The 27,899-nt window shown below is 50.3% G+C and overlaps 10 protein-coding genes across 10 annotated transcripts; 6 read left to right on the forward strand and 4 right to left on the reverse strand.

The window, feature by feature from the left end:
• Positions 1–890: 890 nt before the first annotated feature.
• On the forward strand, positions 891–2,301 carry BU26DRAFT_432906 (Septin; the record flags this gene model as incomplete). Its single annotated transcript, XM_033824003.1, has 3 exons — positions 891–1,098; positions 1,155–1,618; positions 1,666–2,301. The coding sequence occupies 3 exons, from the start codon at positions 891–893 to the stop codon at positions 2,299–2,301; spliced, it is 1,308 nt and encodes a 435-aa protein (XP_033680400.1).
• An 875-nt stretch (positions 2,302–3,176) lies between these two features.
• On the forward strand, positions 3,177–4,539 carry BU26DRAFT_68108 (uncharacterized protein). The gene is made up of 2 exons (XM_033836203.1): positions 3,177–3,627; positions 3,680–4,539. The coding sequence occupies exons 1-2, from the start codon at positions 3,324–3,326 to the stop codon at positions 4,216–4,218; spliced, it is 843 nt and encodes a 280-aa protein (XP_033680401.1). The 5' UTR covers positions 3,177–3,323; the 3' UTR covers positions 4,219–4,539.
• A 1,436-nt stretch (positions 4,540–5,975) lies between these two features.
• BU26DRAFT_521863 (uncharacterized protein) lies at positions 5,976–7,622 on the forward strand. The gene is made up of 2 exons (XM_033829644.1): positions 5,976–6,420; positions 6,641–7,622. Exons 1-2 carry the CDS (start codon positions 6,222–6,224, stop codon positions 7,279–7,281), a joined length of 840 nt encoding a protein of 279 aa, XP_033680402.1. The 5' UTR covers positions 5,976–6,221; the 3' UTR covers positions 7,282–7,622.
• An 827-nt stretch (positions 7,623–8,449) lies between these two features.
• Positions 8,450–11,664, forward strand: BU26DRAFT_68163 (glycosyltransferase family 35 protein). Its single transcript, XM_033836204.1, has 6 exons — positions 8,450–8,800; positions 8,879–9,080; positions 9,129–9,206; positions 9,258–9,629; positions 9,683–10,072; positions 10,120–11,664. The coding sequence occupies exons 1-6, from the start codon at positions 8,597–8,599 to the stop codon at positions 11,547–11,549; spliced, it is 2,676 nt and encodes an 891-aa protein (XP_033680403.1). The 5' UTR covers positions 8,450–8,596; the 3' UTR covers positions 11,550–11,664.
• A 733-nt stretch (positions 11,665–12,397) lies between these two features.
• BU26DRAFT_384275 (kinase-like protein) lies at positions 12,398–13,411 on the reverse strand (the record flags this gene model as incomplete). The annotated part of the gene is made up of 2 exons (XM_033822610.1): positions 12,398–12,912; positions 12,970–13,411. Coding segments are annotated over 2 exons (957 nt in total), but the record flags the coding sequence as incomplete, so codon positions are not given.
• Positions 13,412–14,021: 610 nt separating this feature from the next.
• On the reverse strand, positions 14,022–14,694 carry BU26DRAFT_607657 (uncharacterized protein; the record flags this gene model as incomplete). The annotated part of the gene is made up of 3 exons (XM_033835775.1): positions 14,022–14,359; positions 14,410–14,472; positions 14,535–14,694. 3 exons carry the CDS (start codon positions 14,692–14,694, stop codon positions 14,022–14,024), a joined length of 561 nt encoding a protein of 186 aa, XP_033680405.1.
• A 1,817-nt stretch (positions 14,695–16,511) lies between these two features.
• On the forward strand, positions 16,512–18,647 carry BU26DRAFT_521867 (multicopper oxidase). The gene is made up of 3 exons (XM_033829645.1): positions 16,512–17,529; positions 17,588–18,257; positions 18,308–18,647. The coding sequence occupies exons 1-3, from the start codon at positions 16,623–16,625 to the stop codon at positions 18,447–18,449; spliced, it is 1,719 nt and encodes a 572-aa protein (XP_033680406.1). The 5' UTR covers positions 16,512–16,622; the 3' UTR covers positions 18,450–18,647.
• An 806-nt stretch (positions 18,648–19,453) lies between these two features.
• BU26DRAFT_432860 (uncharacterized protein) lies at positions 19,454–20,221 on the forward strand (the record flags this gene model as incomplete). Its single annotated transcript, XM_033824000.1, has 1 exon — positions 19,454–20,221. The coding sequence occupies one exon, from the start codon at positions 19,454–19,456 to the stop codon at positions 20,219–20,221; it is 768 nt and encodes a 255-aa protein (XP_033680407.1).
• Positions 20,222–20,582: 361 nt separating this feature from the next.
• BU26DRAFT_68321 (uncharacterized protein) lies at positions 20,583–21,261 on the reverse strand. Its single transcript, XM_033836206.1, has one exon. The coding sequence runs from the start codon at positions 21,056–21,058 to the stop codon at positions 20,696–20,698; it is 363 nt and encodes a 120-aa protein (XP_033680408.1). The 5' UTR covers positions 21,059–21,261; the 3' UTR covers positions 20,583–20,695.
• An 11-nt stretch (positions 21,262–21,272) lies between these two features.
• Positions 21,273–22,662, reverse strand: BU26DRAFT_542245 (HET-domain-containing protein; the record flags this gene model as incomplete). The annotated part of the gene is made up of 4 exons (XM_033831632.1): positions 22,466–22,662; positions 22,257–22,418; positions 21,477–22,191; positions 21,273–21,315 (listed from the first exon to the last, which is right to left on the reverse strand). Exons 2-4 carry the CDS (start codon positions 22,291–22,293, stop codon positions 21,273–21,275), a joined length of 795 nt encoding a protein of 264 aa, XP_033680409.1. The 5' UTR covers positions 22,294–22,418; positions 22,466–22,662.
• Positions 22,663–27,899: the final 5,237 nt, after the last annotated feature.

The raw sequence follows: 27,899 nt of genomic DNA on the forward strand, positions 1-27,899 counted from the left end.
CCCTCCGGGCTGGTTCGCTTGTGCACGTGACGCCTTCCTATTCGGGCCAGCATGCTCCGCGACTGCAGGCTGCGAGACGGCGCACAAGAGCGGCTGCACTCAACACAAAGCTGTCAATTCCCTCCTGCATCGCCCAACAAGCTTCACACGCTCGTTCTCCGCTCTTTGCCGCCCTTCACTGCGCCGTGGCCATCGCTGCGAGGCTCGCGGGGAATTTTGGCTAGCGCCTATTTTCTCCAACGTTGCTCCCAATCCCTGCGCGGACCCCTTTCCTCCAGCACCGGAGCGCACCACGCCTTCCTTCAACCTCGTCGCACCCTCCGCCCTCACCACGCCCATCCACGACTCCGCCGGCGCCGAACACCCCCAATCCATTGCTTTTGAGGGCATTCCATCGCTCACGAAGCATACCTACCTCTGACTGGTACGCCGCCCGTCCTCCGTTGCCCGTTTCACCATATTTCTCCGGGTTTTGGCTCGTGTCGCACCCCATATTGTTTGCCCATCGACAGCAGCCTGCCTCATCGAGCATTGGAGCATTTGCTGATCTGTTATTCGACTGCGCAGGAGTCTCTCCCTTGACGGCATTTTCTCTGCGTCCGCGGTCCAGCATACGCCATGGGTAAGGAGCTTCAGAGCCAATATTCTGTGGCAGCCATTGTCCTACGCTGCGAGGCGGCCAGGCACCACGCCGCACACCTGATTGCGCGGGGCGGCCTGCCGCTGTCTCGTTTCGGCGATGGCTGCCGTTCGGCGTCGCTGCCTTCAACGGCTTCGACTCCCCTTGTTGACGCGGGCTGACCGCAGACACAGCATCGAACGGCGCATCACCCGCCGCCCCTACGCGTGCGTCCCCATCGCCCCCGGCGACCTCGACCGGATCGCCTCTCATGGAGCATGTAAACGCGGCGGCTAACCTCCAAGCCTCAGCCCCCCAGACCATCTCCTCCAAAGACCCCAAGCTGGCCGCCATGGCCGCCAGCGACATGAACATCGTCCGCCGGAAGCTCACAGGATATGTCGGGTTCGCAAACCTGCCCAACCAGTGGCACCGCAAGAGCGTGCGCAAGGGGTTCAACTTCAACGTTATGGTAGTTGGTACGTGGGAAACAGCTGCATTAAGCTTCATTGACAGCTCTAACGGACCCTGGCAGGCGAATCTGGGCTCGGCAAGTCCACCCTCGTGAACACTCTCTTCAACACGTCGCTGTACCCGCCCAAGGAGCGCAAGCCCCCGAGCCTCGACATCTCCAAGACCGTCTCGATACAGTCTATCAGTGCAGACATTGAGGAAAATGGCGTCCGCCTGCGGTTGACCGTCGTTGACACGCCCGGCTTTGGTGACTTCATCAACAACGACGAATCGTGGGAACCCATTGTTAAGAACATTGAGCAACGATTCGACGCCTACCTTGACCAGGAGAACAAGGTGAACCGCATGAACATCGTCGACAATCGCATCCACGCCGTCGTCTTCTTCATCCAGCCCACCGGCCACTCGCTGAAGCCTCTGGATGTAGAGGTCATGAAGAAGCTGCACACCAAGGTCAACCTGATTCCCGTCATTGCCAAGGCCGACACCCTGACCGACGAGGAAATTGCCGCCTTCAAGGAGAGAGTATGTGGACTTTTAATCGCCATGTTTCTTTGTGCTAACTGTTGCAGATCCTTGCAGACATCAACTACCACAAGATCCAGATATTCGAGGGTCCTCGCTACGAGCTCGACGACGAGGAGACGATTGCCGAGAACGCGGAGATCATGTCTAAGGTGCCCTTTGCCGTTGTCGGTGCCAACGCCGAGGTTACCACTGCCGACGGCCGCAAAGTCCGAGGGCGTAGGTATCCCTGGGGCGTCATCGAGGTCGACAATGAGGAGCACTGCGATTTCGTCAAGCTGCGCCAGATGCTTATCCGAACACACATGGAGGAGCTTAAGGAGCACACCAACAACCAGCTTTACGAGAACTACCGCTCCGAGAAGCTCATGGCTATGGGCGTGCAGCAGGACTCCAGCGTGTTCAAGGAGGTCAACCCGGCGGTCAAGCAGGAGGAGGAACGCTCGCTGCACGAAGCCAAGCTCCAGAAGATGGAGATGGAAATGAAGATGGTCTTCCAGCAGAAGGTGGCAGAGAAAGAGAGCAAGCTGCGACAGAGCGAGGAAGAGCTCTACGCCCGTCACAGGGAAATGAAGGAGCAGCTAGAACGGCAACGACAGGAGCTGGAGGAGAAGAAGACGCGCATCGAGCAGGGCCGGCCGCTCGAGGAGAAGGGCAAGAGGAAGGGCTTCTCGCTCCGTTAAGGGCGGGGCCCCCTCGTGGCCACGTGGTGCCATCTCGCCTCCCGTTTTGGACGACTCGCGCAGCGGAAAAAGCCCCAAAAGCCTTTCTCCCTTCTCTCCTCCCCTTTAACAGACCTTGTAATTTGATGCTGCTGGACGATACCACTGGGTGCTATCGGCAGCGGGTAATAGACGACGGAGCGGCCCTGGGTTGGCGAGGGGCCGGAGCGGTGTCATCTCCTTGGTTCAGCTTGCTTCGGTTGTTGATTGATACCAGCAGCATTGCACTCCTTCCGCTTCCTTTTTCTCCTTCGACTACTTTTTCTATTATTTAGTAGATGGGCAGATGTAGTTTTGGGGTGGTGTGTGGGATGCAGGGGGCTTCTTTTCGTGTATTCTACAGATCATCTAGTAGTGAATTGGTTTCGTTTGTGGATAGCCCTTCGCTCTGTGCTGACCGCCGGGTGACAGTAGTGACTGACACTCGCATGCAAGACATAGGTGACATGATGGACTGGCACATGGGGACGGCCGCGGGTGATGGTGATCGCCAGGGTGCCGCTGGCCCGTGCGCCTGCTAGCGGTGGGAGAGAGCAGCGCGAAGCATTTCGTCACCACCCAAACGCCGAATTTCTGGTTTCCCTGCCCTGCCTGCGCCCACCAGCCCATTGCACAAAGCTCCATTCCGCCTGGCCTGCTCTCCCCTAAGACCAAAACTGCACTGCGACAGCCCTCGATCAACTTTTTAAACGTATCCCAACACCTTTGTCTCAACGGTAAGTCAAGCCTGCGTCAGCGCACGTCCAGCGTCATTCCGCCGTGTCGGGGAGCGGGTCCCGTGTGCGAGAGACCCAGCCACCGGAGCGCTCTTGACAGATTGCACCTCCGCCTTCCCTTCACACCAGGCATCCACGAAAGCGCAGCTCCAACATCTTCCCCTCCGTGCATTGGAAATACTTGTCTGCCATAAAGAGCTCTGCTGACGGTCCAAGCCGCACACCGCATACCCCACACGACAGCTGCGAAATCCGCGACAATCCACCATGGCCCCTCCACCGCCCGCATCGATGCCGCTGGGCCAGCGCCTCGCCGCCCTCGCCCAAACACTGCAGTTCGCATGGTTTGCTGGCCATGTCTCTCTGCTGCTCGCCACCTTCCGCTACAGCTTGTCCTACATCACCTTCAACTCGGCTTCGAGATGGGCCGGCTTCTCGTATCGCGTGGCATTCCTCTCTGCGTGCGTCACGTATGGCATCGTGGTATACAAGGCATATCGCGCCCGCATGAGGTCAGGAAAGCAGGGTAGCATCCTTGCTTTGGCTACGGATGAGAACGTGCAGTACCTAAGTAAGTCCCTACAGCAGCTTCAGCCCCGCGAGAGACCAGCTAACAGCCACAGTCATGGCGCTCGTCTGGCTCTTCTCCCGCCAGATCCCGATGGCTGTGCTTCCCTTTGCCGTCTACTCAGTATTCCACGTCGCAACCTACGTGCGGTCGAACCTGCTGCCTGCCATCCAGCCACCGCCGGCTGCAGGCCCACAGGGCGCCAAGCCTAAGCCGTCTGGCGCGTCTGACATGATCGGAAGGTTCGTCAAAGAGTACTACGACGGCAGCATGACGCTCGTTGCCATTCTCGAAATTGCCCTCTGGTTCCGCGTCATGGGCTCTGCGCTCCTCTTCCAGAAGGGCTCGTGGATCTTGTTCCTCGTCTACACCGTCTTCTTCCGCGCTCGCTATGCGCAGAGCAGCTTTGTCCAGGGCGCCATCACCCAGCTGACTGCCCGCATTGACGCTCAGCTTGCGAACCAAAGCACTCCCCCAGCTGCCCGACAGGGCTGGGGAATGTTCAAGAACATCCTCAGGCAAGCGGCTGATGCGACGGACATCCGCAAGTATGTGGGTGGACAGCAGGGCGCCGTGCCCAAGAAAGCGCAGTAATTGCGTCCGGCTTTGCTTCCAGGCCTATCTTCAACTTGAGTTGCCAAATATGAGTTGGAGGTCTCGAGGCTGGGAAAGCGGACGTCGATGTTGAAATTTGGGATTGGGGTGCCGCGGGCTACGAGATGCATGACTCGTTATCTTGGTGGCAGCGTCAGCATCCGCCCCACTACCTGCGCAATGGACATATGAACGAGGAGGGGGGTTTAGGTTGGCTGAATTTGAGCGCCCGTTGGGGGGTGGTGGAGCTCAGGATTCGATGGGCACGGGTGCGAAAAGTGACGAATACACGGGTGCTGTGCAGTGCAGCGGATGGAGAGGGTGTTCGACTAGGTATTCCTTTTCGTTTGAAGATCGATTATTGAAGAGTCACTTCTATCTACGTTCTGCATAGAGGAGCGTGGAGTTTTGAGGTATTTGCAATTGACGACCTTTTATTTTATTTTTGGGCTTGGGTTAGTCAGTGTGCTTTGCTACAGTGGTTTGTCGTCGCTTGCATATGCCGCGTGCGTTCTTCAGCTGTTCTCGCGCCGTCGCCGCCCACCACCCGTGCTGTTTGTGCATAGCCTTACCAATCGCTGGCAAAGAATAGACGGCACATTACGTTGCACGAGGGAGTACCTACTTCGAACAGCTTCTGTATGCCGGGCCCAGCGGCTGGACCTGCAGCGAAGAGCGTGGCGGTCAATCATCATGCTGTGGTGGCTTTTGGCTGCCGCAGGAGAGTCCATGTCAGAGGTTCCACTGCGAGCATGTTGACCGCCCTCCTAAGTAACTCATCCGTCGCCCCTTCACAACAGCTCGCACGGAACAAATTCACCCGCCGTGTTCCGGCCTTGCATCCGCCCTGAACGACAGCACCTACCTAGCCCGAGCTCTTGCTCCACCTACGTAGCGGTTCTAGCCAACCCATCCCCTCTCGCTTCGCTTCGCCAACTCAACGGCACAGAGAATATTGGAAGCGCTGCAACGGGTCGTTGGGCCTCGTACCAAGGCGCGAAAGAGGAGGCACATGTGGGGTTGTGGAGAGCGCGCTAGGATGGAACTGTGAGGCCGAGGAGAGCCGATCTCCCGCGTTGGCGACGTGAAGATGGCGGTGAGTTGCGTCTGAGGGCGGACGTCAGGCCACCTGGGGGTTGTGAAGCGGGTGCGGCTGTGATCGCGACGCTGGTGCTGCAGAGGGGGATGCAGAGGAGAGGGGCGGAACTCGGAATGGCCACGGCATGCCGGAACAGGAGAGCAGGCGCGCTAACTCCTCGTGGAGAGGCGGTGGGAAGCGTGCAGCCACGATAATGCGGCGGCGCGCGTGTGTGCAGCGGAGGAACGAAAGAAACGAAGCGAAGCTCGATGCATATTGGCAAGGTTTGTGTGTTAATTGTTCGAGGGCAGACGAAGCCAACTGCCAGATGAAGCGGCATACACGTGCAGATTGCGTTTCTGGCAGTCTGGGGAAAAGTGCGAGGGGGCGTAGATTGGGGTAGATTGCTGCGTTGCGCGGTCCCTTCTATCCGGGAGCTTCGAGCCCTCGCTGATGCGAACACTCGCCTGGTAGAACTTTATTGCTGGTTCCGCTAGTAAGAGACGCATAGAGTTGTTGTCCGGAGATTTGGGGAGGGCGTGCTTTTCTCCTGTCGCTTTCAGACACACGTCCCTACGGCCTGCATATGGCGTGCGCCAAGGGTCCAGTCGTGCTGTTAGCGAGAGTGGCACTCACAGGGGAGACACTACGCACACGCCCGCCCCGAGCACGTCAGCCGCTTCACCGTTCCGTTTGGGGCTGGCGACCCTAACTACTCGCATTGGGAAAGTATATAGGCGCCTGGTCACCCTGCTTGTGAACCTCTCTTTTTGTTCTTCTCTCCTCTTCGATTGTTCTTATGGGAGTGCTTGGTGTGGGTCTGAAAGCATTGCGACTCCGCAACTACTGTTACCCCTCACTACTCGTTCTGGAATGAGCACCCTTCGTCTTCGATAACAACACTTCACCTGGAGTTTGCAGCGACATGGAATACTCCCCTGCGCTTTCGATCGCCAGCCTGGCGGGCGATGTCGATGACATGAGCGAGGAGGAGCTGGACAAGTACTTTGCGAGTTATGTCCCGCTGAGCAATCTGCCTACGCCGCCGCCCGCGAAGGAGCAGCCCGTTGTTGCGGGCCCAGCATCACAGGCGCAAGATGAGCGTCGATCCCCTGAACTGGAAGGTTAGTTTCCATGTCACGTGTTTGTGTGTTTCTATTCAGAGTTGGAAGGCTGGCCGGTGGAGCGTCGTTGATCCTTGCACGGCTGGTGGAGGTGGAGCTTCCGGCGTCCTGCAGAGATCTCCTTGCCCTACGTCATCCTATAAACCTTCCCCCTGATTTTTCTATCCGCCAATACCCTCTGCTCGCCACTAGATAGTCTAGCGTTACTGACTATGAATAGTATACGCTACGCATCTTGCCAACCTCGTCCCAAGGAATGTGTCGACGCAGAAGCCTGCGGTCCCCGTCATCAGAGGCTACTTGGAAAGAGCATGTCTACCAACGGAGATTCTAGCGTTCGCAGCGTGTGTCCTGGATGCGCTCTCCCAGCGCTTTGCTAGCTCGTGGCGCGATGCCTGTCTGCCGCCGAGCGAGAAGGCCTTCAATTTTTACTCGGGGACCCACTTGCGGCAGCGCCCGATGACCGGTCCAGACCTCATCGTCCTTTCAGCGCTTGCACTCGCACACGGCTTCATTGATGACCGCGGCCGGTCAAACGGCCATTGGGCAAGAGTAGAGAGTCGATCCCAGTTCACCGCCAGAGAAATCGAGACCACCAAGATGTGCATACTCCGCGACATGGACTACGGCCTCTTCCGCATCAGCGACAACATGGTGCAGCGCATGATGCGGGACATGCAACGAGCGTGCAACTTCAACATCCCGTCGAGCACCTCCAGCAGGAACGACAGCGTCGCCGCCGCGGCAGCAGCAGAGAAAGAAGAACGGCGCCCCAAGCTCGCGCTTAGTACCGGGACAGGAGGCACGCCAGGTACCGCCATCTGGGCCAACGGCGTGCAAACCCCCGAACCCAGTCCCTAGAAGTGGCTGCGGCGGCTCGTGGAGTGACCCGCCAGCTGCTTCTTGTCGGGTTGTGCAAATGTCGCGCTGCGAAACATTGGAGCACTCCACGTGGCGTGGCTTTTCGGCGTTCGAGAACTTGCGACGAGTGCACATTTCTAGCATCACGATACCCCATATCCGTATCTCTTGTCGGCGGCCATTTTCGCATTTCCGTTACGGTGTCGTGTTACGCATTTTTTCCGGCGCGTATGCGGCGTTTCTGGGACGGGGTCTGGTATCTGCGTTTTATTGTTTTTGGAGGAGAAAGAGGAAGATCTCACGGCAGGCCTGTTCGTGGGATAGATGAGGGACTGGACTGGTGGTGTATGGAATGATTGCTTTGCTTTGCTTTGCTTTGCTTTGGGCTGGGTGGCCTGATGGACGGTTTTGCCTGCGTGCAGCTTGATTGATCGCATGATACCCTTCGGATGGTTTCTGCGGCGTTCGTATCTCTGATAGCATAGCTCTAGCTCTCGATAGCTTCATTGTTCGCAACCATAATTCATAGTTTTGACGCAGTGGCTCCATGCTCGCAAGATGAAGCTTAATATACGCATCACGAGGCATTAGTGAGCACCCGTCATGCTTGAGGGCTAGCAGACGCCATCGCAAATCGCCCGATGCGGTACATAGGTGCTGAAGCAGTGGAGGGGCTTGCAGGACGTGGCCCGAGCTCCTTCTGTACTGTGACGTCTCTCTCCGCGTGGACTCTGCATCCTCCCGGTCACCGCAAAGTCGCGAATACATGCGGAAAGCCCCCGCTAGCTTCACAACTACCTGCGTATGGTCTTTACCATGCAGAAGTGTATCGAAATGGCAGTTGTCAGGTGCCAGCTAGCAGGGCTGCGGTGGTGTAATCGAGGGGTGCCAGTACGCGCCTACCCCACTTCGCACCAGTCGCGCTGCTCAGCCGTGCATTCGACGTGCATATCCAAGCTCAACACTCCTGTGGACAGCCCGCCTCCCATATCTCACGCTTCCCCGCGTCGTCGCCCTTAAGTACTCGACTGTCGTCATACTCTCGTGATCATCCCTACCTGTCCTGACCGCTACCCGCCCCACGGCGTAAACACCAACCCCGCCGCACGCTGCCCGCCTGTAAACACCTGTCTCTTTCGCTGCTTCCCTTGCCTTTATAAGCTCGATAGCCCGAGAGAGCTGCTCAAGCTCTCAATTGACTTTGTCTCACCTCCTTTGAGCGGCGGACACTATTCGCCCCTCTACCCCGCCCTCGCCCCTCCGTCACAGACACTCCCTTAGCAATTCGCGCTTCTCCCCCATCGACATCCTCAGAATGGCGGCCGCACCGACGTCTCCCCACCCGCGCGAGCGGCGCCCTTCGATGAGCGCCCCGCTCGCCGACTTCAAGGGCCCCGTCGGCCCCGACCACTTCACGCGCCCGAAGCACAAGCGTACTACGACGGGGTTTGGGCCCGGCGAGATCAAGAGCGTCGAGGCGAGCATTCCGGAGCCCCAGCGCGCCGCTTGGAGGAAGTTTGTAAGTCGATTGCTGCTTTCCCGCTGCATTCCGCGGATGGCGGGGTAGCTGGGGGACGGTGCGCTGATGGAGTGATAGATGCCGAAGCCGTTTAGCACGCCCGAGGAGTTCAACAAGGAGACTGTCAGGCATATCGAGACGACGCTTGCGCGGAGCTTGTATAACTGCGATGAGTTTGCGGCGTATGCCGGGACGGCGCTAGCGTTTAGGGATCGTCTGATCCTGGACTGGAATAAGACGCAGCAGACCCAGACGTTTGCGGATCAGAAGCGCATATACTGTAAGCAGGTACGGGATGGGATGGTTGGAGCACAGTTGACGTAGGCAGATCTCTCCCTCGAGTTCTTGATGGGTCGAGCGCTGGACAATGCTATGCTCAACGTGGAGCAGAAGGACACGGCTGCGAGTAGGTCAACTGCGATCATATGCACAGGCCTTGAGATCTAACGTCTTTCAGAGGGTCTCGCGGACCTCGGCTTCCGCATGGAGGACATCGTCTCCCAGGAACACGATGCCGCGCTCGGCAATGGCGGTCTCGGACGTCTCGCCGCCTGCTTCCTCGATTCCATGGCCTCGCTCAACTACCCCGCCTGGGGATACGGCCTCCGTTACAGATACGGTATCTTCAAGCAGGAGATCATCGACGGATACCAGGTCGAGGTGCCAGACTACTGGCTCGACTTCAACCCGTGGGAGTTCCAGCGGCACGATATCACGGTGGATGTGCAGTTCAATGGCTATGTCAACCGCTGGCAGGACGATGAGGGTAAGCAGCAGTGCTCCTGGGAGGGCGGTGAGATCGTGCAGGCGGTTGCCTTCGATGTTCCGAGTAAGTCACGTTGATCAACAGGCTTGGTTGAGTGTGATGGCTAAATTGAGCAGTTCCTGGATACAAGACTGGCACCTGCAACAACCTCCGTCTTTGGGGCAGCAAGGCCGCGAGCGGCGAATTCGACTTCCAGAAGTTCAATTCTGGTGACTACGAGAGCTCCGTTGCCGACCAGCAGCGCGCAGAGACCATATCTGCTGTGTTGTACCCGAACGATAACCTCGAGCGGGGTAAGGAGCTTCGCCTGAAGCAGCAGTACTTCTGGTGTGCCGCGTCCCTCTATGATATCGTTCGCCGATTCAAGAAGACCAAGCGCGCCTGGAAAGAGTTCCCGAACCAAGTCGCCATTCAGTTGAACGACACTCACCCAACACTCGCCATTCCCGAGCTTCAGCGTATATTGGTCGATGTGGAGGGCTTGGACTGGGATGATGCTTGGAATAGTAAGTTTAACCACTTCATAAATACTGGCACATCTGACAGCATGTAGTTGTCACCAAGACCTTCGGTTACACCAACCACACCGTGCTTCCGGAAGCCCTGGAGAAGTGGTCGGTCCCGCTGATGCAGCACCTCCTTCCTCGCCATCTTCAGATCATCTTCGACATCAACCTCCAATTCTTGCAGTATGTTGAGCGGAACTTCCCTAAGGACCGTGAGATGCTCGGTAGAATTTCGATCATCGAGGAGTCAAACCCCAAGATGGTTCGCATGGCCTTCCTTGCCCTAATCGGCTCGCACAAGGTCAACGGTGTCGCCGAGCTCCATTCGGACTTGATCAAGACGACCATTTTCAAAGACTTCGTCAAGATCTTCGGCCCGGACAAATTCACCAATGTCACCAACGGCATCACTCCCCGGAGATGGCTCCACCAGGCGAATCCAAGGCTGTCCGAGCTGATTGCTTCGAAGCTGGGCGGTTACGAATTCCTGAAGGATCTGACTCTGCTTCACAAGCTGGAGGCGTTCGTTGACGACAAGGACTTCCGGAAGGAATTCCGCGAGATCAAGTACGCGAATAAGGTGCGACTTGCGAAACATATCAAGGAGAGCAATGGCGTCACCGTAAACCCTGCTGCGCTGTTCGACGTGCAAGTGAAGCGTATGCACGAGTACAAGCGCCAGCAACTCAACATCTTCGGGGTCATCCACCGCTACCTCAAGATCAAACAGATGACGGCGGAAGAGAAGAAGAAGCTAGCTCCCCGCGTCTCCATCTTCGGTGGTAAGGCTGCCCCGGGTTACTGGATGGCCAAGACCGTCATCCATCTCATCAACCAAGTCGGCAAGGTGGTCAACAAGGATCCGGATGTCGGGGATCTGCTCAAAGTCATCTTTCTGGAAGACTACAACGTCAGTAAGGCGGAGATTATCTGCCCGGCGAGCGACATTAGCGAGCACATCTCTACCGCTGGCACGGAGGCGAGTGGTACGAGCAACATGAAGTTCTGTCTGAACGGCGGTCTGATCATCGGTACTTGCGACGGTGCCAATATCGAGATCACCCGCGAGATTGGGGAGCAGAACATCTTCCTCTTCGGCAATCTTGCTGAAGACGTCGACGAGCTCCGCCACTCCCATCTCTACCAGCACTACGAGCTCGACCCGCAACTTGCTGCCGTCTTCGACACGATCCACTCGGGCACCTTCGGTGACGCGGACGCTTTCTCTGCCCTGCTCAACGGTATCGTCGACCACGGCGACTACTACCTCGTTTCCGACGACTTTGCGTCTTACATCAAGACGCAGGAGCTCATTGACGAGAGCTACAAGAACACGGAGGAGTGGACGACGAAGGCCATCACCTCTGTGGCGCGCATGGGCTTCTTCTCCAGCGATCGGTGCATTGATGAGTATGCGGAGAGCATCTGGAATATTGAGCCGATTGTGCCCAAGAAGGGGGACGGCATGGGCACGTAGGTGGGCTTGCGAGGACTGGAGGGGGCGTCATGAGCTAGATAGATGGCCTTTGCCTGGTTGGAGGTTTAGATTGCTTGAGGGAGTCGGAGGATAATGCCTTTCTTGTTTCTACGTTCTCTTACCTTTTGTGAGCTAAGATATATACTGATGAGATATTGCCATTTCTGTCTCTTACTGGTGCTGGGCTATCGATAAGTCGCATATGCTAGTCCTAGGAGGGATGACGATCAATGCTGCATCTGGTTGAGCAGAGAGACAAGCATGTGCCTGTGCCGGCGTACCGAAGCTTAACGCATGGCGGAGAAAAAAGAGGCCGGCTTCATCATCAATTTTTTCTGGCGATGCGCTCCTCTCACCATCACTTACTGCGACACGTGGCGTTTTCCCTCGCCCGGGCGTACGCGATGAGTCGATGACCCGTCCAGGTGGGCATTCCCAGCAAGGTGAAGTCTGCTGTCTTACAAGGCTAGTGTAACTAGTTAAGCGCAACCCATGGCTCGTTGCTGGGACGGTTTAGCCTCTGCATAGAATCTAGGTGGCCCTTTAATGTTATATTTATAAAGATAAATTTGCCTGAGGTAGAGCGGCGGGTTGTCTGGTTAGTCGGGGGGGTTTGGTGTGAACTTGTAAAATCTTCCCAGTTCAAGACAACATTATCTCGCGCTTGTCGGTTTCGCGTCTGAATTACGATTCACATGCAAACCAGGCATGCCGTCCAACCTCCACGGCAGGGCGACGACGGCTCGGTGCGAAAACCAGAATGCTCTGCAGGAGCTGCAGAAAGGCGGCGTGCTGCTCGGCAGCTGCGCAAGAATTTGAGAGTCTAGGGTACGCGCTCGCGGGATCTGGTCGTCGAACCAGCGGTGCTTCTCGCCTGCGTTCGCTTCCAGGGGGCTGTCATAGGAATCCCGCCATTCTTCGGGCAGAGCGCCGACTGTTTCAGTCGCGACTGCGAGCGCCTCCTCGGACGAGCCAAAGGCGGTGGGTACGAGCACGCGAAAGGTGTGGATCTCGAAAATCAGGCAGCCGAGCGCCCAGAGATCTACGGCGGGCGACGGCGGGTACCCGAAACGCAGCTCCGGGCCGGCGAAGGACGCGGCGGTTCCCAGGCCCTTGGGCGCGTTGTCGTGGGAGAATGCTGCGCTGAAGTCGGCTATGAGGACATTGCTTGATAGTTGTTCCGTGCTGAGCTGGGAGTAATCTAGCGCGTCGACGACGTGGGTTGGCGCAAATGCTGGTGCAGGCGCTCCGTCGAGGAGGAGGAGTGGAGCCGTCTTAGGTGGGCCCAGGTAGCGATGGATATCATCTTCTGTCCAGTCATGAAGGCCTGGGATTTCGAAAAGCACGTTGGAATGCGTGAGGTCTGGGTTCTAATGAGTGGACGGAGTCCCATAAAAATTCCCGGGGAGCCGGCGCTTACCGCCGTGACATACGCCGGCCGAGTGGAGGGCTGCAACGCCTTCTGCCAGTTTCCTGCTGGCGGCTTTGCGAAATGGAAGCGGAGGGCGTTTGCTGTACATACTCAGATGCTTCAGGCTTGGCCCACCGAGGTCCAGCACCAAGCACTGATGAGCGCCATTAGGTCCGTGAATGGTAAATGTTTCGTGGAGGTTTGTAATGCGAACGTTTCCTGCAGCGTTTTTAAGATGCTTCAGGACTTTGGTCTCGTGGTCCTCCGCGTCTGCTCTCAGGATTTTGAGCGCAACGTATCTGTGTTGGTCTAAATCCCGAGCCAGCCAGACAAGAGCGAACCCTCCGTTCCCGAGTTTGTGAAGGATTTTGAACTTGTGTCCGACCACGTCGCCCAGGTTAACGGGGTGGTGCCCACCGGGTCGGTACAGGTCCACATCCTCGACGTTGTGGAAAACGGGCATCTGGAACACCGTCCGTCGGGTGCTTGATGAGGGTGGTGGCGGCGGTGGCGGGGGCGGCCCCGTTGGCGAATCTTCAGCGCTTCGAGGAGCCATGTTCGAGCGATGACAGGGGCAAGAAGAGTAGGCGTGGAATCTAGCGGATTCCTGAGGCTCTGGGAGTCCGTTGTATCGAGTCTGATCAAGAAGTGGGAGCGAAGGAAACAGGCTACTGCCAATTAGGGGATTAGCGTATCCCAATAAGGCATAGCTTGCATTCTCGTTTAACGGGCTAGTTGTAAACGCAATGTGCCACTTCATCGCCTTCTATGTTCTAGGCCACAAAGTTGCAGCACTAATGCATTGTACGATCATTATCATCCGATTGGCCATCAACAGGTGGCCCGTGCCAGGGCGCACTTCGCCATGCGGGGGATATCTCTTAATCAGACACAGATACGTTATCGTACTTCACTGAGCCTGTATCAAATTGAGATCGAGGATCAGATAATACGATAGGGTACAACAAAAGTCAATCGCGAAGACACCGGCCCGCATTGAACCATACGACCTTCATCCTAACCCACCACCCATGAATCTTGACTGGAGTAAGGGATCGCATTCAGCTAGTGGCGTTGGCTGGCTTCTGCATTGGGGCCTCACTCCTGAGCACGATGGGTTTGACGGTGCTGTCCTCGTCGACACTGCCCCAACCCAAGCTCCAGACGTCCTCGACATCCGTCTTCTTTGCATTCCACGCAGCCTCCATATGATCTCTAACAGTGAGCAAAGCGAATTTGCCATAGAACATGAAGCCCGATGTAATGATGTCGGAGCTAGAGTTGGTACTGTCGACAAAACCAATCTCACCAGTCGTGTTGGACACGAAGAAAGTCTGGGAGGTCCAAGACACGTTGCTTGCGGGAGTGGCAGTCCAGACGCCATCCGAGCTTGCAGTAACTGAGCCAGGTTAGCATGGTACAATTGTGATGGCGCAGACATGTCCTTACAGTTGACTGCTGTCGCCTCGGTAGCGGTGGTTAATGCGGAACTGTTGCCAATATAGGCAAGTCCTTAGTACTGCGTCAGAGAGGTTGCGCATTGCTAGAAATGTGCGAAAGTAGAGCAAACGCACCATCAGCGTAGAAGATCTCGTAGCCACCAACCTCGTCACCACCATAGGCGTAGAGTTTGAAGTTAGAGGGTTCAGTCTGACGACTTTTAAGCCCAGCCACTGCAGCAAGTGAACCAGTAGCCAGAAGGCCAACAAGAGCAAGTGCTTTGCGAAGAAACATCATGAATCACTTGGTAAAAGGGCTGTCAGAACGATGGAATCAGGTAGGATAGAGAAAATTGGAACTTTTCAAGGAAGTTCTCTTTATATATCAAAGAGATATCGACTCGCCACGAAGCAACCTATACATGTTCGAGCTATACATTATCGACATACGCGTTCTGGCTCGATCTAGCGGATGACGGATGTTCGTGGTCAAAGCGTCCATGCGGTTTCGAAATGGACCCCAGTCAGTACCCATGATACCGGTATGGGCCGCGTAAGTCAGCGAGTCAGCGTGACGCCAAGCAAAACATCCGTGGCATGCAGGTACCTCTGTAGTCACCTGTTTTAGTCCACGCGTACCTGGCCTCGTGCTTCTCTAGTTCGCCCTATCCCTTTTGCACACGGACCTAACTGCTGATACAGTCCTTTGTAATCGAAATTTGCCTACATGCCCGGCTTCTTTGGGTGAGAAATCCCAAAGAACGCGTTTGCGTGACGCAACCCCGGTTCATGCCCGCGGAAAGCAGTGTAGGCCACTGCTCACATGCACAAAATATCGGGGTTTACCCACGCTACGGAAATCCAGAATCGGTTAGCCAGAGTTCCGTCTGGGGCCAAACATCGTCCTAGTTTATGGCGCATCACCAAACCCTTTTCACTAAGTTTGGACAACAGAAGGTTCAAAGAACTATTGAACGCGAGACCCACAGTTCGTAATCCATGATCCTCCGGGCATGCTTTGGCTGTGAGCACGCTTGACTTCATAACCGTGCATCCTAGATCCGCACGATGTTGGCTCCGAGCCCCCTGGATACAAGGGAACCCACGTGTAGCTGCAGGATGTAATTAGTGCATGTCATTTTGGGAAGTAGTTCTCCTAATGGTTGCACGAAACATGTTCTTGTTTGACTGCTATTAACAAACCAACTCCTTGGAATTGCCTCTGAGCCAATGATGGTCAGTTCGACAAGTCGAGTCTTTCAAAGCATTTACGACAGAATGGTAAACATTTACGGAGCTTTATAGGATCATAGGTTCATCATCAAGCCTTTCAAGACTCAATTAGGCAAGATGTGGCAACACCTAGAGTAGGTTGTACGAAATAGGTGCTGAGTGAAAAAGGTGGCGAAATACATCCACTACTGGGTAGTTGTTATCGCAGGACAAATATTTCCTTGCCTTACGTCGTCCCATTACGCGTCGGCAGCTATTCTTGCCACACAGCTCCGGAACATACGATGATGAAAGAGGAAGGAGCACGGTCTGCCGACCCACACTCAGAGTATAGGAATTATGAATGCAATGGTAAGCAGGTCTCGCCTGCGCAGCCTTGACCATTATGCAGCCTCTCAATTCTTTACCCAGGACCTGCTTTGCTTGGCATCACGTCCGTATTCACCATGGCTACGCTAGGTCATCCCAGTTCAATACAGCGGCCGCGCACCACTCTACGAGTCGACACCAGAAGATGCAACTTTGCTTCTAATCTCGCTTTGCTAGCGTAAAGTATGATCCTGATCCGCCGGACTTCAACGGTCTGAGGATTCAATGAAAATTTCCAAACCTGGAACGGTGGGCACGGTGAAGATACACAGCTGACGTCGATAACTTACAGCACCGCATCACCAAGCGACCCAGGAGACGGGAAGCGATGGTCTAGTCGTCCTGTTTTATTTTTTTGTTTGATGCGTACTTACGCGTCAATGAAGGGGGGGTTTCATTGCAGGCGTCATGGAGTGGACAACAGCTCAAGGATTAGGGCTTTTGCTGGCCTTCGGAGGACTTCAAAAGACGCTGTGAGCCTCACAAAATGAGCATCATCGGCGGGTTAAATCTCATCGTTGACATTGATTGCTCTTTGACATTCTTTTGTATTTGGCGCTTTTTTATCGAGCACTTGACTCTTGATTTTGTCCCGCTTCAAGATACCCATCCATCTTCAACATGCTTCTAATGTTGAGATACACACTTCCAGCGCTAGCCTCTCTGTTGATGGCCAATTCAGCAGTGGCTGCGGTCATTGGGAACGCGCCTCACAAGAGAGCTGCCTGCGATGGTAACACAGCGGACGACCGTGGCAGTTGGTGCGATTACTCGATCGACACTAACTGGTACGATGAAGCCCCTGACACTGGCGTCACCCGTGAGTACTGGCTAGAGCTTGTTGAGACCGAAGTCGCTCCAGATGGTTTCACTCGAACAGCCATGACAGTGAACGGCACCATTCCAGGTCCAACCATTACAGCTGACTGGGGAGACGAGCTCGTCATCCATGTGATCAACAATCTTAGCATTAACGGGACATCTATCCACTGGCACGGACTTCGACAGAATTACACCAACCCCAATGACGGCGTCGTATCGGTCACACAGTGCGCTCAAGCGCCCGGAGATTCCTTCACTTATCGTATGCGAGCTACCCAGTACGGCACCACTTGGTACCATTCCCATTTCTCGCTCCAAGCCTGGGAAGGAGTTTTTGGCAGCATCATCATCAACGGTCCGGCCACCGCCAACTACGATGTGGACGCCGGGCCAATCATCATTGCTGACTGGTTCCACGAGACGGTCTATTCTTTGCAACAGCAGGCTGCCACGGGGGCTATACCAACCCCCGACAACGGTCTCATTAACGGTACCAATGTGTTCGGTGACGACGGTGCCGACAATCAGACCGGTTCACGCTTCGAGCTCGACTTCGAGCCCGGGACCTCGTACCGGCTGCGCCTGATCAACGTTGCCATCGACAGCTTCTGGAAGTTCATGATTGATAACCATACTTTGACCGTCATTGCAATCGATCTTGTCCCAATCGAACCATTCACCACAAACATCGTGAGTATCGGTATCGGTGAGTAGAGGACCAATTCCGTTTGAGAACTACACCGTGCTAACAGCATGCTTGGCAGCCCAACGGGTCGATATCATCGTGAATGCAGACCAAAGCGACGTCGCCAGCGACTTCTGGCTACGCTTCATCCCTCAGTCGGCCTGCTCGGCGAACGACATGGCCGACAATATCAGAGGTATCGTCCATTATAGCGGTTCTACAGGGACCCCGACCACGAGCGAGTATGACTTCGATGATGACTGTCTTGACTTCGACATGAGCCTCCTCGTCCCGCACGTTGCTCTTGACGTGCCCGCGGCTCACTTCTACGAGGAGAAGGAGGATGTCGGTTTGTCTTTTGCCGACGATGGTACCATCAAGTGGACGATCAACGATTCTTCGCTCATGGTGCAATGGGGCGACCCTACGGTGCTGCAAATCCTCAATAACGACACCGACTTCGATACATCACAGAACCTTATTCGACTCGACGAGGCCAACGAGTGGGCGTACATCATCATCGAGACGACTCTCGGCGTTGCTCACCCGATCCACGTCCACGGTCATGATTTCTATCTTTTGGCCCAGGGTGATGGTCTCTATAATAGCAGCGAGACTTCACTCCAGTTAACCAATCCTCCGCGTCGTGACACTGCCATGCTTCCCGCCAGCGGTCATTTGGTCCTCGCATGGGTCACTGACAACCCAGGTGCTTGGCTTGTGCACTGCCACATTGGATGGCACACGGTGTAAGTTGGCTACCGTCTTACCCATCATCACATACTAATTAACGACGCAGGGGCGGCCTCGCGTTCCAATTCGCCGAGCGCATCAGTGAGATTCCATCTATTTTGGATGCAGATAGCATCGAGGGAACGTGTAGCAATTGGAATGCATTTGCGGACGAGAATGGCATTGTGGTTGATGACTCGGGTGTATAAGCATTGCAGATGTTAACGTCTGGTTATGTGGGGCCTCTGCCGCGATTACGCTTACGGTCGATGAGGCTGGATGAGTAGGTTTGAGTCGGACAAAAGCAGTGTTGTTCTCCCGGAGCTCAGGTCATGTGATCGGCCTATAGTGAGGCCGCCTTAGCTACCAAGATCGTTTGTTTAAGACGTATCTCAGTATCTCTTTCATATGTAGAGCAATCTGATCAATTTTCTCACTACGTGATCGCTCAGCTCTATTTTCTCCCATATGTTCCAATAGATCATGTTGGATTTGAGCACTAGTCGGGCTCATTGAGATGGGCTTCTACTGAATGAGATGGATGAGCCATTGTATTGCACGTGTGTTCTGGCCTCCGTGCCTTGTTGGCTCCAGGTCTATTTTAGAGCGTAGGGGCCGACCACCAAGCATTCCTTACCAAGGTAAGTATACCCGTAACGCCTATTCAGGTCCTCACAACGCAGATGGAGTCGGAAAAGACGACGAAGGAGCGCAATACCCAAAGGCGAAAGCGACGGATCGGACTAGAGAAGAAGGCTTTCTTTCTAGGCAAGTTGTGTGGGCTTGATGTTGCACTTCTCATCTACAATCCCGAGCAAGATTCGTATTACACCTTTAGAATCTCAGATAGAGAGTGGCCAGACATACCAAGTATTGTAAGCTCACCCGTAATCCATAGGTACCAGCAAACTCATCAAGCAGTTATCACACCCTAGATCAGAGAACCGCATAGCCAAAGACTTAGAATCGACTTCTAAGTCGGGGGCGGGATTCCGTAAGAGAACAAAACGCCGTTCGCAGGATTCCCAAAGTGGATCCAGGACAGAGCGTCGTAAAATTAGCAAGGCGATCCCCGAGCCACCATGTTTTAACGTGGCACTGTTCGAACCTGCTTAGAACATATTCTTATTACTATTAATAGCCATAACGCCTTGGGTAGTAATTTAAATGCCTCCACAATCTCCTAGACTTGCTCTTTCTCCACCGAGGTAGGATGGCCGTAACTTTGATAGATGTGCTTGTTCCTTACGAATCCCGCAAGGGTATATTGCAGCATCTCTGTGCGTGGGACGTCGCCAAGCTAGACTACTGTCTCGGTCGCGTTTTGGATAACCAGGAACGGGATGCCTACCTGAACCCGATGCGAGATATCTTCTCTCATATCGCTGAGCTCGAAAGCCTACTGAAAGGGGGCATGAAATTGGTGCTGTTAGGAAATGACGTATCTAAATTTCACGGGAGGCTGAAGGACCCTGGGCGATACACTAGGCGCGCAACTCGAAGCAGACGCCTCCATATCTATCTTCTAGGCATGTTTCCGGTCGAGCTAGAAAACCAAGATCTACTAGACAGGATGATCGAGTTCTCCGTAAGCGAGGATCCCCATCCAGCTCGCGTTAATTATGATAAGAGAGCGTTCAAAGCGATCCAGAGCCAGCGTTCACACGGAACGTTCCTGATAAGTTTTGGAGTACCGATATACCAAGGACGAATCGAAGATCAAGGATTTTGGTATCCTTGCCAAGGAACGCCTGATAGGTCAATCAACCTCAAAGTATACGTCCCGTGCTTCCGAGATGGAATACTAGGAGAAGCCAACTTAAGACCATCAGAGTTGTCTAGAGTTTCTGGGCATCACCCAAGTTTCTGCAAACTAAGAACTCTATGGGTTTTCCTATGCGTTTATATTCAGCGTTACTCACTCGAAAGTGCTATTTGTCTCTCAGTTGGCAAAGAAGGGGGGGGGGGGGGGGTGAGCTGACACCGCGTTTGTCGGACAATCAGCCTCTGACGGAAGCTACCTCCGCACCACCACTAAGAGAGGAAATTTGGGGCGCCCTTTTAGATCTATTGAGCCGGTTCTCCGCTAGGCGCTGGCTTTAAGTCAACTTGTGTCGGAAATCGAGGTTTCCCGGCAAGATGCATGAGCGACCCGCACAGGGTAAAGCCGAGCCGCGAACACCTCCCTCGCATATCGCCCCAGGTCAAGCCACGCTTTAGACGCTTTGTCTGCTAATAGATTGCTCTTGAGTTCTCCTAGTATAAGAATCTGCGACCAACAGCACTTAGAGTTAACGCTAGCGCTTAGGTTGTCTACAAAGCTAACATCTAACTTACAGTTGGCGGTGGAGCCTTGCACGGGCTAGTGGGGTTGTACCAGCGGCCGCCGTTAAGGCCTAGAGGCGGGCTAATTCTCGGCTGCGAGGTCTAAGAGCTAGCTAGTAAGAGGCGCAAACTAGCTTAAGACGTCGCGTTCCCTCGCGCCTTTAGGCCAGCCCTGCCAGCCACTCTCTTCTTGGTAGAGTGGATTATCTCCTTCTTTGCACTTGTCGAACACGGCCTGCGCTATCGACTTTAGACCCGCAACGCTTCTGAAGTAGGCATCAAAGAAATTAGGGACCCTAACGTATAGCTGTCCTAGTTCCTCCTTCAGCACGCCGTTTACATATTTGCAGTGCTCGGTAGAGTTCGCGAAGCTGCCCGTGTTGTGCAGCCGTGGCGTTTGTTGGATGGATGAGGCGGGGCGGGGAGGATTCGGTAACAGCGGCTTCGGCTTTATTCCAAATAACGTCGTCGGGTTCCTTATTGAGAATCGCATTCCACAGAGGCCGTATTCGTTCTATATCGAATTCGTCGGAGCTGATTACAGAGTTAAGTTTCGAGAGGTGACTGAAGAGGTTACTTCCAGTTTTCGAGCGCAGAAGACAAGCAGCAGGAAGGATCTGAAGGGCTGAGACGAGTGCAAGCGACAGGTTCTGGATGTCTGAGAGTACGTTAGAACCCTATCTCGATATAGTCGGGCAGCGTTACCTTCATTTCCCATTTGATCCAACGCTTGCAAGGAAGCCGATATTCCTAGATCTTTGCATATAGAATTGAATGAATCGCAAACACTATTCAATCCACAGAGTAACATTGTCTTTCCCTTGCCGGGGTCGCCTCTGATCCATAGCAGTCGGCTCTGCTGGTTGTCGCGCCATTGTTGGAAGTTAGAGTTCTCGAGAATCCAGCAGCACGAATTCTTTAGAAGGCCACCTTTCGTATCTTCAATACGCTTCTTGTCGTCACGAGGATCGGTAAGGCGTAAGTCCTGGGTACATCTCTCTCGCTTATCAATCACCTCTCGGACCCGTTTTGATGCATTCCCTGCCCCTTCACCGTAGTAAAGGGGGATCTCAACATCTAGAATTCCCAATAATGCGTAAACTTTATTCTCTGCGAGCTTTGTCTGGCGGCGTTCCATCCACAAAAACCGCTCCTCTATGCTAAATTGAGACAAAGGAGCTTCTTGAAGCGCGGAGGCAGGAACACCCGTTATCTGCTGAATCTGTTGCTTTAGAGAGTTTCTGTCACCTATTCGCATACGCTCACAAGAGAAGAACTCGACCGAACGAGGTGCAAGGAGCTCCTGGAGTGTCCAACCGCGAGTAAACCATCTGCTTGTGCCCAGATCCGAATCCCAGTGTGAATGAAGATCATCGTCGATGCAGTAGCCCTTTACATCCGACAAATAGACATAGCATCGAGTCGCGTTGCGGTACCAGCGAAACATGGAGTTGATAGCCTGTGACAGTTCGACGTGATTCGACTTATTAATGCAACAAGTGTCAATCCAAAAGTATTCCAGGTCGTCTCGTGCAGTTTGCTCTCCACAGAACCGGACCTTCTCGTATCCAGGCTTATCCTTGCCAGTGCCATTTGTCAGGTCTTCCAAGGTGACCTCCTCGGTATCTGCTCCCCACGTATGCGAAGTATCGCATAGGGAGGGATGGCCTCGTCGCAAAACTGAGTAAGACTGAACTCGCCAGTATCGCTGCGTCGCAAAAGACGCATTGCTTCGCAGGGAGCTGGACGGTGGTAAGCGGTAGGAGTGAAATTCGGTCGGGTTCAAACACGGCAGCCTTGCGGAAGAGACGAGTATGGTAAATCACACGTCCGAAGCCAAATATTACTTCTAGCTATTGAGGTTAGCAAGCGTACAGGAGCATAAGATAACGAGCTATACCGAAAACTGCATCTGAGAGAAAGACAGCGCAAGAGTGTTGTGAGCTTTACTTTCGTGAGGGGCGGGGTGCGGCTGATGGCACCGCCGGCTGACATGCAGAGGTCATGCAGCAGCTAAAGGCGAATTCGCATGCAACTAGGCTGAATATGCTTATTCCTTGAGAAGCGGACGAACACCTTGGTGACGCTAGCAGAGAGGACGGCCGACCCGCACCGGCTAGAGGGTTGCGGAGCTAGAGCAGTTTGTTAGTACGCATGAAGGGGCCTTAGGACGTGCTAGTATTAACTTACGGTGTTAGCGGAGCTCGCTCTAGCGGTCGCCCTAGAGTTGCGTAGATCTGGGCTAGGTCCCTTCTAGGGACAAAAAAGGCTCCACAGCGGGAATTGGAATAGGACCTAGGGGGGCTAAATTAGGCCCGGCCAAGGTGCGGGAGCAGGGACTTGTTTTAACTTAGTGTTGAGGGCTCGCCCGTAGAGCAGCACTAGCCACATATATGTTATATCTTCTAGCAAATATATAGCGCTGCTGCTAAGTTAACTTAAGCGTATAGCTTGTCTGTCTACGCGATAGTATTTAGCAACCTTTGCGATATAGCACAACTTACGGCTATGCTATATTATAGACTTCTCTAACAGCGCATTAACATATTACACTGTCTTCTAACTTAGCAGACTCGCTGTTAACGCCTCTGCTAACTAACAAGAAGCTCTTCTACGTAAGCCTGTACTTCTGCTAGCGCTCTGTTCTTATAACTGTCTATCTCTACTTCTCGCCTATTACTAAGGCAGAAGCGTGCGACCTCTTTCGCACTCTATACCTATGCAATATTAACGCGTACTACCTAACACTAAGTAACTAAGACGTAATACTAATACTAAAGTTCTACTTACCTATTATTATAGTACTAATATAGGTTTAGGTTTAGATACTACTTACGTAACGGCGGCTAGCGCCTTGCTAGCGCCTTGGCGCCTATATAGATATTTCTTGTAGTTGTTACAAGCTATCCTCTTAACTAAGACTAAGGCTTACTTTCGTAAGAGAAGGCAAGGGGTGTGCTTTAGGCTAGAATCTTTAGTAACAAAGGGGTAGAGGTAATAATACTGTAAATCGCAAGTCTCTATAGTAATTTAATAAATAAAGTAATAACTATAAGAAGCTATAAGAAGCAAGCTTCTTCTAGTTATATATATGTGCCTTCTTAGCTAGATTAGGTGCTAAGACTCTAGCTCTTATAGATTAGACCTAACCTATCTAGCTTACGTCTAGCCTATCTAATTTACGTTACGTAGCTCTAATTATTCCTGTAATTCTACACGTAATCTCTTGTTCTATAACTCTAGGCTTAGCCTACCGTTTTCTCTATTCTAGTTAGCTAGCTCTGTTCCTAATCCTGTAATTATAACACTCGCCTCTTCTTTCTAAGCGTTATTCTAAAGCTCTATTCTTTTCCTAGGTGCAGTATTTTATTATTCTGTGCTATTCTTATATAAGAGTAGTACTGCCTATAATCCTATAGTATCGTATTCTCTCTTTTCTTTCTATTCTTACTATGCCGCCTGCGCGTGCTAAGTCTTTAACAGCCTATTATTACTGTCGCGCTAACCTCGTTCTGCGCACTAGCGCTAATATGTCTAACAACTCTTACGGCGCTTACTATTCCCGTAACCTGCGTTGCGTTGTAAAGGTGTTCTTAGGTTGTTGTTTAGAGTATATCGCGAAGAGTCGTTTCTATAACAAGGTGTTAGACCTAAAAGAGGTAGAGAAACTTAATTAGCTAATAGTTAATCTTTGTGCTTAGTAGTCTAAGGCTAGTTCTATAGTAGAGCGGCTTACTAAGTCGTGGCGTTAGTAAGAGGCTGCTTTAGCTAAGTTATAATGTGCCGCTGTAGCGCGTAGTAACTGTCTCTAGAAGTAACTAGAGCTAATGCAGCGTTATTGCGACGCGCTGCTTGCCTAGAACCTAGCTAACATTAAAGAGTTAGAGCGTCTAGAGCAAGAGGTATAGTAACTCTTACTACTATAACCCTCTGTTTCTTTAGTTAATCCTCTTTAGTTATTTAACTAGAGTTATCTAGAGAACCTAGAGTTCTAGTCTCTAGGTTTTAGAGTTAGTAGTACTAACAAAACTTCTTAAGTTTCTTAGAGTAATTCTTAAGGTTCTCTAGTAGTTTCTAGGTGTTCTTCTCTAGTAGGTATTCTTTCTACCTAACCTAGTACTTCTACTAACCTTATATACGCCTTTTATCTAGTATTCTTTTAACCTTATAGTTCTAGTCTAGTTCTACCTTAGTACACTTATTAAGTAGTACGTTAGCAAGTGCTAGCTTAAGTTTAGACTTGTAGAATATAGGGTGTATTCTTATTATTAGTAGTAGTCTTAGCCTAAAACTAATAGGTCTAAGTTATTTGTCTATTTTAAATAGTCTAATTTATAGGTAGTTAAGTTTTTTGCTAGGTTGTTTAGTGCGCAAGTTTTTTTATAAAATAAAAGCTTTACCTCTTTTCTTAAAGGTTAGTCTCTTAATTCTTTTCTTATTTACTTATTAAGTTATCTTTTCTACTATTTTCTATAGTTTATTATAGATTATTCTTATTTAGCGTTCTTTTTTCTCTACCTTTAGAGAGATTATAGCTGTATATATTAAGAATCTATATATTCTAGCCTTATATCTATAACATGCTTAATAGAGAGTTATCTCTATAGTTTCTTGTTTTACTATATTGTACGCTAATTATGCTATAGATAGTAGTTTAACCTAGTTATCTTATTTCTAGTTAACGTAGTTTCTTAGGTATTTCTCTAGAGTTTAGTTTATTTATTCTATTTAACTATTAGTCTATAGGTAAAAGCTAGTTAACATTTAGTTACTTATTTCTATTTAGTTAAGTAGCGCGTTCTAGAACTTAGACGTAAATAACTTGTCTCTATCTATAGTAACTTGTTCTAGTATTCTATATTAGCTAAATAATTATTAGCTTACCTTATAAGCTAGTTCTTTAGCCTTAAAGGTTTTACTAGTTGCGTAGAAGTAGGCGTACTTAGTAAATTAGTCTATAATTACTAAGATAGTATTATACTTTCTTTATAACGCGAGTTTAATTAATCTAGGTAGTTTTATAATAAAGTTTATAGTAACGTGTTACTATAGTACTATAGGTAGTTCTAGTAGTTATAGTAGTTTATATAGTTAGTACCTAATTACCTTATTTTATTAGTATTCTATATACTTCTATATTATTTTTATAACTTTTTTCTTTATCGCGAGAAATCTATATTCTTACTATAGTCTCTTAAGAGTACGTTTAATTTCTTAGTACCTATGCGTTATTATACTATAGAATTTCTAGAGAAATTCTATTTATAGTATTTCTAGTACTTTCTATTATTCTTAACTATTAGGTAGTTCTAGCCTATTATTCTACTAGTCTCTAATCTCTATAATCTAGCTAACCTATAGTCTATTATATTCTAGAGTTTTATCTAGTCTAGTGTAGAGTACAGCTTTATATTTCTTTTTTATAGCGTCTACGTAGTTAGCTCTATAGCTAAGTACGTTCGCGGCTTTATTTTTAGTACCTTTCTAGTGTTAGATTATAAAGTCTAGTGTAGCTAGCGTTTCTACCTATCTAACTTATTGTTAATTTAGCGTTTTTGTTGTTATAAACGCTATAAGGTTCTTGTAGTTTAATACTATATTAATAGAGTATTTAGCGCCTTCTAAGTATATTCTCTATTCTTTTATTACTACTATAATAGCTATAAGTTCTTTGTTATATATATTATAGTTAATTTCTAGTACTAAGAACTTTCTTAAGTAGAAGAAGTATAGTTAGTATTTACTATCTTCTCTAGATTAACTAAGGCATATCTCTAGAGCTTAGTCTAACGTATTTGTTTCTACCTATATTAGTTTATTCTTATTAAACGTTTGTAGTAGTAGTATAGTAGTAAACGTTTATTTTAGCGTTTTAAACGCTTATTACTATAGGTCTACCTACCTAAACTCTTAGTTCTTTTTAGTAATCTTTATAAGTAGAGTAGTAATCTATAAATACTCTTAGATAAATTTCTAGTAGTAGTTCGCAAATTCTAGAAAGAATTGTACTTCTTTTACTATCTAGAGTATAGGCTAGTCTAGAACTACCTAGACCTTATCTGTTTCTATCTAAATTCCCTCTTAGGTTAGGTAGAATTCTAAGTAGCTAGTCTCTGTGTAATAGAACTTACTCTTATTAGAAGCTATTAGAAGTCTATACTTTCTAAGCTTCTATAGTATTTTCTATACGTAGTTCTTATATTCTTCTAATTTTTCTTTTAAGTATATAAGTACGTCGTCTAGGTAGGCTGTAGTAAACCTTTCTAGGTATTTATATAATACTACGTTAATTATACTTTAGAATATTACTAGTGTATTAGTAAGTCTAAATAGCATAACTAGGTATTTATATAGACCTTCTCTTATTCTAAAGGCTATTTTCTATTTATAGCCTTTCTTAATTTATATCTAGTAGTATTCTTCTTAAATATTAAACTTTATAAACTACTACGTCTCTATAAGCTAGTCTATAAGTTCTAAGATTATAGGTAGTAGATATTAGTTTTTTTAGGTTACCTAGTTAAGCTATTAGTAGTTAATATATAACCTTAACTATTTGTTTTTCTTAGGTATAAATAGTACTAGTAAGGCTATTAGGCTTTAGCTTTCTTAAATATATTCTTTTTATAGAAGTCTTTTTAGATATCTTTAGAGTTTCTCTCTTTACTTATAGCTAAGTAGGTATATTAGCTCTAGTTTTAGCGTAGCTTTATCTTCTATAGGTATCTTATAGTTCTATAGTTTGTGTTTAGGTAAAACGCTATTATTCTGTCTATTAAATAATAACGCGAACTTCTTGTAGTCTTTCTTAACCTTCTAAGGTAGTTGCTTTATATTAGGTTATAGCTTTCGTATCTATATAACGCTAACGTCTTAAGGTTATTTTTTTACCTATTTTGTTAAACCTATAAACAATATTCTTCTAATCTTTACCTCTAGCTTTTAATAAGCTCTTAGGTAGTATCTTGCTCTAGCCTTCTATACTACTTTAGACCTTTCTTAGAGTTCTAACCTAATCTAACTAATATTAGAGTTATATCTTTATAACTAGTCTAGTTCTAGAAGTACGTCTATGTTTTCTAGTTCTATAATATTATAGAAACGTTATTTCTATATTTCTTAGATATCTAATACTTATACCTTAGTCTCTAATTAAATCTATTCTTAGCTAAAGGTAGATAGCTAGTTATCTATAAGTTATACTTAGTATAGTTATTATTTCTCTTAAAATAGTATATTCTATAGTTTTACTAGGCTAGTAGAAATATACATTTTTACTACTCTACTATCTACGTAGACTATAAACCTTTTATTTTCTAACGTAGCTTTTACGC

This window comes from Trematosphaeria pertusa, assembly GCF_010094035.1.
Source record: "Trematosphaeria pertusa strain CBS 122368 unplaced genomic scaffold BU26scaffold_12, whole genome shotgun sequence".
In the NCBI taxonomy this organism is placed as follows: Eukaryota; Fungi; Ascomycota; class Dothideomycetes; order Pleosporales; family Trematosphaeriaceae; genus Trematosphaeria; species Trematosphaeria pertusa.

Bases quoted from the DNA above. Each gene is read 5' to 3' on its own strand.
- BU26DRAFT_68108 (XM_033836203.1), top strand. From the start codon at position 3,324: ATGGCCCCTCCACCGCCCGCATCGATGCCGCTGGGCCAGCGCCTCGCC. The intron at 3,628-3,679 runs GTAAGTCCCTAC...TAACAGCCACAG, and splicing joins TGAGAACGTGCAGTACCTAA to TCATGGCGCTCGTCTGGCTC.
- BU26DRAFT_521863 (XM_033829644.1), top strand. From the start codon at position 6,222: ATGGAATACTCCCCTGCGCTTTCGATCGCCAGCCTGGCGGGCGATGTC. The intron at 6,421-6,640 runs GTTAGTTTCCAT...GACTATGAATAG, and splicing joins TCGATCCCCTGAACTGGAAG to TATACGCTACGCATCTTGCC.
- BU26DRAFT_68163 (XM_033836204.1), top strand. From the start codon at position 8,597: ATGGCGGCCGCACCGACGTCTCCCCACCCGCGCGAGCGGCGCCCTTCG. The intron at 8,801-8,878 runs GTAAGTCGATTG...ATGGAGTGATAG, and splicing joins GCGCCGCTTGGAGGAAGTTT to ATGCCGAAGCCGTTTAGCAC. The intron at 9,630-9,682 runs GTAAGTCACGTT...TAAATTGAGCAG, and splicing joins GGTTGCCTTCGATGTTCCGA to TTCCTGGATACAAGACTGGC.
- BU26DRAFT_521867 (XM_033829645.1), top strand. From the start codon at position 16,623: ATGCTTCTAATGTTGAGATACACACTTCCAGCGCTAGCCTCTCTGTTG. The intron at 17,530-17,587 runs GTGAGTAGAGGA...CATGCTTGGCAG, and splicing joins CATCGTGAGTATCGGTATCG to CCCAACGGGTCGATATCATC. The intron at 18,258-18,307 runs GTAAGTTGGCTA...TTAACGACGCAG, and splicing joins CACATTGGATGGCACACGGT to GGGCGGCCTCGCGTTCCAAT.
- BU26DRAFT_68321 (XM_033836206.1), bottom strand. From the start codon at position 21,058: ATGCGATTCTCAATAAGGAACCCGACGACGTTATTTGGAATAAAGCCG.